The 7,043-nt window shown below is 41.3% G+C and overlaps 1 protein-coding gene across 11 annotated transcripts in view; it reads left to right on the top strand.

The window, feature by feature from the left end:
* The first annotated feature begins 6,418 nt into the window (after window positions 1-6,418).
* The window catches only part of LRCH3 (leucine rich repeats and calponin homology domain containing 3), a 126,126-nt gene continuing 125,501 nt past the window's right edge, over window positions 6,419-7,043 (top strand). For all 11 annotated transcript variants that reach the window (XR_005383417.1, XR_005383415.1, XR_005383416.1 and 8 more), the window contains exon 1: window positions 6,419-6,695. Coding sequence is in view for 8 of the 11 variants with exons in the window: in XM_038583087.1 (XP_038439015.1) it covers window positions 6,440-6,695 (256 nt within the window). In the remaining 3 variants the exon portion in view is untranslated. The remainder of the gene's footprint in view (window positions 6,696-7,043) is intronic.

Genomic DNA, 7,043 nt, shown 5'->3' with positions numbered 1-7,043 from the left:
ACCTGGAATTTGGGTCACTTTTCAGATAATGTTAGGTTAATCCTCCAGAGTTATAAATCTTTAATACTGAACTTTTAATAAGAAATATGACTCTAGGCATTAGTCTTTGTTTAAAATATTGATGTTTAAAGGTTATAAATAAATGTGTTTACAGAATTACCTGATAGAGCCTTGGAAGAGAAGGTCCAATGTAAAAACCTGACAATTGTGTTTAGTAAATGAAGAAAGCAGGAGAGGAAGTAAGTAGCAGGTTGAAGATAGGTAACTGAGGTAAAAACTTCAAAACCCAAGACATAGGTATACTGTTTGAATTTAGTGTAGTCTTGAATCCAATGTCCATGAAGAATTCTTCAAATGATATCTAGAAGAATCCTAATTATCAAAATGTATTGAGTCCCTTAGATATGTTGATGGTTAAATCAATAGCCATAAAGTCCTAGACTTCTTACTCAAAAAGTTGAATTTTATAAGCTTTTTAAGCTTGCTAATTAAACAGTATACAGCTTCAAAATCAAAAGTATACTTGTAAATGTCACAAAGAAAAAAGTGCAAAATGGTAATTGAGTTACATTATAACCTTGTTTTATACCTTTCTTGTATAAAGTTCAGGCATCTATGGTAAGATGGTTTTTTTTTTTTCTTCCATGCTCTGAAGGGGTGGGAGAAATTAATCTGTTGTGCCAAGCTAGTGCTAAAAGTTGTCAGAGGGTTGTATACTAGAAGTTACAGTATCATGCCAAAATGCAGCAAAATATTCCAGCCACAAGTTCAGCCATTTTGAAGCTTAACCTTTTGGTTTGCTGTAATGTTAAAACTTCTAAGTAAGTGTTGGTTTCCTTAGTGTGTACTGGTATTGATTTTCCCTGTAAAACAAAACAAAACATTAAGTTATCACTCTTGCCTGCCTTGCATTGTATATCATTGTTTTCTCTCATGCTCCTTGGGTTACTTGGTTTATGCTAGCCACGGAAAAGTATCAATAACAGTTTCATGCTTATACCAAAGAATTAGATCTGATCCTTAATATCTGGTATTTTGCCAGTGAGTCTACTCATAAGGGATTATTGGAAGCCAGTCACACAATTTGAAAATAAACTCTAGTCTCCTTTGGCCAAGGACTCATTGCAAAACATTTTTGCAAGTACAAATGCTTAGATTTCATCCATGAACAGTCCATTTTATTTTAGACTGGTTAAGAGTCACTGGTAGCTTATTTTAAAGCAAAAGAAAAACAACTGAGCACAAATTTGCTGTCTTTAGAACAGTTTGTGAAAATATGGTATAAAGATGCTTTCATTTTTTTAATTTTAAATATTGTACAGAGCTATTATTAATGCCATTTTTCTTGAAAACCTTAAAAATTGTCCCAAATATTGACATTAATTGCATCAAACAACAAAGTGTCTTTGGTGTATTAAACTTTTGCTCCTTCATGCATCTCTAATTTCATTTTCTTTTTAAATATAAAATTTTGCCTTTGTTAACTAAATTAAAATTCTTGAGTGGTAACATGTTGTATATAAACAAAAGAATATGCTTTGTTGGAGGAAAATTTCCTTTCTTGGAATGTGATTGTAGTCATCCTTTTTCAGTTCTTAAATTTTTTTTAAACAAGATACAACTTAAAATTTCCTTTGCATCAAGGTGTATGCAAAACATTGATGCAGTGCATCACAAAATGAAAGTTTGTATTTAATGAGGAGATGCTTTACACTGTACTTTTTGGTGTTTTTTGGAAAAGTTACAAATTTAGATCTATTCTGAAGCTGTTCATTTTTAACAAATAAAATGTTACAGGTCTCACATTTATTCTTAGCTATAAAGATTGAGTTGTGGTTTTTAGATTGTTCTGTGCTACAAAGAACTTTGTAGTGGTTATAATTTTTAGGGTTTGAAAAACTACCTACCAGTTAAATTGGTAAATCAGTCTAGACTCATTCTCACTGCCTTTTGACCATTTCATTCATAAGCTCCAACCAGGAAGCAAAATAGCTAGGAGTTAAAGAATCAAATTTACTTAGAATGCAGAATTTCAAGCTGGATGAACCTTTCTCCATCATCCATTTCAACTTCTCTTATCTACATCTTAGTTAAGTGAGGTTCAGCTTTTCTAACCTTTTTTTTTTTTTTTTTAATTTATTTATTCATGTTAGTCACACGGAGAGAGAGAGAGGCAGAGACACAGGCAGAGGGAGAAGCAGGCTCCAAGCACCAGGAGCCCGATGTGGGATTTGATCCCGGGTCTCCAGGATCGCGCCCTGGGCCAAAGGCAGGCGCCAAACCGCTGCGCCACCCAGGGATCCTGAGGTTCAGCTTTTCAAGATTTATATATGGCAGATTCACTTTTTGAGCTCAGGTCTTTTAATTCTCAATTCATAATAAACTGCTGCTGTGACTTGAACACCCAGAGAAAGTAGCTGTCAGATGTCTAAGAAACGGTAATTAGCCATGCTTTAGCATTTGTAGCATGCTAAGTAAATCTACTCAACCATGATTATTGAGACTTCATTATTTCGGTATTAAAGCTATGGAGATGCTAAGGCCAGAGTTGCTAACTAGACATTTTTTTCTTTTTTTTTTTTTTTGACATTTTTTTCTAATAGGCATAAATTTCACAATTTAAATTACAAGCACATCATAAAATACTTTTAAGTATGAAGAAACCTATTATAGGCTTCATTGCCCACTGATAATTTTTTGTTAGACTATATATATATATCCTATTTTGCTGTCAGGAGCTTTATAATTAACACAGCATACACAGTGTCAGGATAGTTTTTAATTTTTATTTCTTTATATTTTTATTTTAATCACCCAGTGCTCATCATGACCAGCATCCCTATCATCTATTTCTTAATCCCTATCATCTATTTCACCATGATATCTCTCCATCCACCTTTCCTGTGGTAACGAGCAGTTTCCCTATAGTTAATAGTCTGTTTCTTAGTTTTCTCTTTTTCCCCTTTGCTCTTTTGTTTTGTTTCTTAGTATATTGGGGTAATTTTTGTCCTGATTCAGATTCATTGCTATAATGAGATAAGAGAAAAAAATAGCTGACTTTGCACTGCAAAGAATGGATACCATACCTTCTGAATACAGGCACTATCAGAGCAGAAAATGTTTTCGTCATTTTTGAGTAGTGTATTTGACAAAGCATCATCAAAATTATTTGTTCTGTTGCCCCTGTAAAAAAAAAAAAAAAAAGTTTTTTTTTAAAGATTGTATTTATTCATGAGAGACACAGAGAGAGAGAGGCAGAGACATAGGCAAAGGGAGAAGCAGGCTCCCTGCAGGAAGCCCCATGTGGGACTTGATCCCGATCCTGGGGATCATGCCCTGAGCCAAAGGCGGACACTCAACCGCCGAGCCACCTGGGTGTCTATAAGCTTCCTTTTAAAGACCGTTCTTTTTACATAGCTCAATTTGAAGTTACTCCCTTTTAAAAAGTGTTAACAATAAACCACAAGCATTTACAACGGAGTACTAGACTATTGTGGGCCGCTAATAAGGAATTTAATTTTCTTACTAACGCCTCTTTTTTTCCTCTGACGTTGTTAATTCTATCAAATCTTCCAAAAATCTTGATGAAACAAGGAAGTAGTACAATGCTGGAGCTGAAATTCCTTGTTCTGAAATGTATTTTACATGAGGTTTACTGATGTTTAAAGATGAATAGGAAACTATTTCCATAGTGTGTATGTGTCTGATTTCTACTTCTATTTCCACTTTCCTTTAATGAGAAAAAAATCATACTGTCTAATTTTTCTTGTATAAAGTTTAAAAAGGTTATTAGTGCGTCTTATTAAAGGAGTCAGAAAGGGAAGAACCGAACATTTATTGAATGTCTTCACCAAACCAGTTTCTGTGCTTTACATTTGAAGAGCATAAGACTGATGAAGATTTTAATCCCATTGCTCTGAGTTTATAAAAATGGAGTCTTAAAGGAGTGACCACATGTTCTTAGTGAGTAGAAAGAGGAAAGCATTTTATTTCTGCATGGCGTAGGGAGATAACAGAGCTGGAAAACTCTTGAGATTTGAGTGAAACTATTGCCCCTGATATTCAATGAGTTACTTTAGCCGTAAAATAAACAGGAAGTAGCAGGGAAGTCCTCTATCAATTCCTAACATTCAATAACCCTCACTGCCTAGTTTTTTCAGCTATTTCCGGGCCACAGAACAGTTGTAGAATAAGTAACAGGCCCCTGTAGCTCCTTTGCTCATAGCCTTTTTGCAACCGTTTCTCAACACGTTTTATTCATCACTGGACATTAGTGAAATCCTCACAGTGATTCCATTTCCTAATCTCTCACAGAATGATACTCTTGTTTTATGGGGAAGATTGAGGGAGTAGGAGGAGACTTCTACCTTTGTAGATGAGACCTCAAATCTTTAAAAGTCTTAAAATTAACTCTGAGTTATCTTTTCTTCCAGCCTCTCTTTACCTAGGTCTTGCTCTTGTGGTATATACAGAATCTTCATTTCTCCTATCCATAGGCTTTTCTTTTGGATTTTAAGTACTTACAGATTTATCTACCCTGTTCTAAAAATTTTTTCTTCCCTCCCAAACTTCTTTTTCTCCTAGTAGTACATAACATCTGCAGTGTTAGTGCACAACACATCTTCTGTGTCTGCTTCCATTCATTCTTACTTAGCTCCAATTAAAATACTCAACTCTGGGGTATGGAAGATAATTACAGAGTTTAACATAATGACCTTAAAATCTAGTTGACAAAGTAATGTCAATCTATAAACTTGGTCAGAAGTTCAGAGGCCAAGATTAGCGTGGTATGTTGCAATTCTAATGAGATAAATGTGTAGGTAGGTGGGAAGAATGAGGCCATATTCTGGAGAACTTGTTAGAAAAATTTAGTGTAGATATGGAAGGTAATAGGTAATCAAATTCAGATGATATAATGGTGCGTTTTATAAAGATGTAACCCGTAGCATTGTAGCATTAACATGGAATATATGATTATGGTTTTAGTCAGATTTGATTTAAAACCATCCATGATACAGGTTCCTTTTCTCTAAATTCTGATAGATTAACCCCACTACCCCTATTCAGCCCTTTTTTGTTGTATATCAAAATACAACATACTAAAAATTTTGTATATCAAAATACAACATATTAAAAATCAAACTTCTATATATTTGGATTATTAGATTCTAATATAGGAAAAGAGCACTGGCAGCTTTTTCTGTTTCCCAGAAATACTAGTCAATTGGTTGTAGGGAACTTTACATCTTGTAGCAGGAACGGCTTAAATGTGTAAAAGAATATGCTGCAGTCTGGTGGCAATGTAAAGAAAGCCTAACTGGTTTAAAATGAAGTATTTTCCAGGTTTTCAGTAAGTGTGTGTGTGTGTTTTTTTTTTTTTGTTTGTTTGTTTTTAAGTTTTTATTTGCTCATGAGAGACACAGAGAGAGGCGGAGACATAGGCTCCCTGCAGGGAGCCCGATGTGGGACTGGATCCTAGGGTCTCCAGGATCAGGCCCTGGGTCAAAGGCAGACGCTCAACCACTGGGCCCCCCGGGCGTCCCTAAGTGATTGATTTTTATCATTTTCTTCCATTCTATTTCTAATTCCCACATTTAGAGTATGGTCCGGTCATCCCCCACCCCCCCAATTTTGGTTCCAGACAAAAATTTTAAAGACTTTAATGCCATTCAATCCTGATTTGTTCAATAAAAATCTTGACTAAAGGACAAAATGCTATTTAAAGTGTTTGCTTTATTTTTGTTAAGAGCTAATTTATAAAAAGGGAAGGAGGACCCAACACACACGTTCACGTAATCCTGGTCAAATAAGGATGGAGTTCGGGAGCCCGAATCCACGTCTCCGTTTAGATCGCTGGGTGTATGGAACGGCAGGCGCGGGGAGGAGACGTTCCGTAGGGCGCGCCCCAGGGCGCCCCGCTCTCCCTGCCTGCGTTTCTGGCCGCAGCCGTGTGGCGAACCTTCACGTTTCTCCTCCAGATGGAGGGAGGGAGGCAGAGAAGTTCCTGCGGGGAGCGTTGTCTGAGGCATTTTATTTTATTTATTTATTTTTTTGATTTTTATTTATGATAGTCACAGAGAGAGAGAGAGAGAGGCAGAGACCTAGGCAGAGGGAGAAGCAGGCTCCATGCACCGGGAGCCCGACGTGGGATTCGATCCCGGGTCTCCAGGATCACGCCCTGGGCATCTGAGGCATTTTAAAAATGCTACTGGAAAAAAAAAAAAAATTAAGAAATAAATAAAAATGCTCCTGCACGCCTGGAGGGGGCGGCCGCCCCAGACGCGTGAGCTCCGCCTCGGCCTCGCTGAAGCCCGCGGCGTGGGCGGAGCCGCCCCGCAGCCCTCCCCCGGGGCACCGGCCGCCCCGCCCCCGCCCCCGCCCCCCGGCGGCGCTGGCTGCGCATGCGCCGAGCCGCGGCCGGAGAGCTGGCGGCTGGGAAATGGCGGCCGCGGGTCTGGTTGCTGTGGCCACCGCTGCGGAGTGCTGCGGCCCGGTCGCCTCGGGAGGTGGTCTCTCCGGCGTTAGCTGCGGCCCCAGCGCGGGGACGGGCCCGGGCCCGGGTCCGTGGAGCCGCTCCCTCGACCGGGCGCTGGAGGAGGCGGCCGTGACCGGGGTGCTGAGCCTGAGCGGCCGGAAGCTGAGGGAGTTCCCCCGGGGAGCGGCCAACCACGACCTGACGGACACCACCCGGGCGGGTGAGCGGGGCCGGGGGCGGCCGTGCTGGCGGCGGGGCCTGGGGCGCGGCGGGGGCGTCACGGAGCCGCGCCGGACGGGGCCGCGGGACGGGGCCCAGCCGCCCCCCCGCGGTGGAGCCCGGGGCGAGGCGGCGGACGGCGGCATCCCTGAGGAAGAGCGCCGGGCGCGGGGGCCGCGCTCCCTGAGGGACTAACTCGTCAGCCGCCGGGGCCTGCGGGCGCCCCTCGACTCGGGTGCCGGGCGGACGGCGCGGGGATGGGGCCCCCGAGCGCTGACGCTCCTGCGGGCGCTTCCTGCCGGGGCCCCGGGGGCGCCCGGGGGGCTCGGGGTGGGGCGCCGCCTCGGGC

Source organism: Canis lupus, chromosome 33 (genome assembly GCF_011100685.1).
Source record: "Canis lupus familiaris isolate Mischka breed German Shepherd chromosome 33, alternate assembly UU_Cfam_GSD_1.0, whole genome shotgun sequence".
NCBI lineage: Eukaryota > Metazoa > Chordata > Mammalia > Carnivora > Canidae > Canis > Canis lupus.
This window is presented reverse-complemented; position numbering and strand designations above follow the sequence as displayed.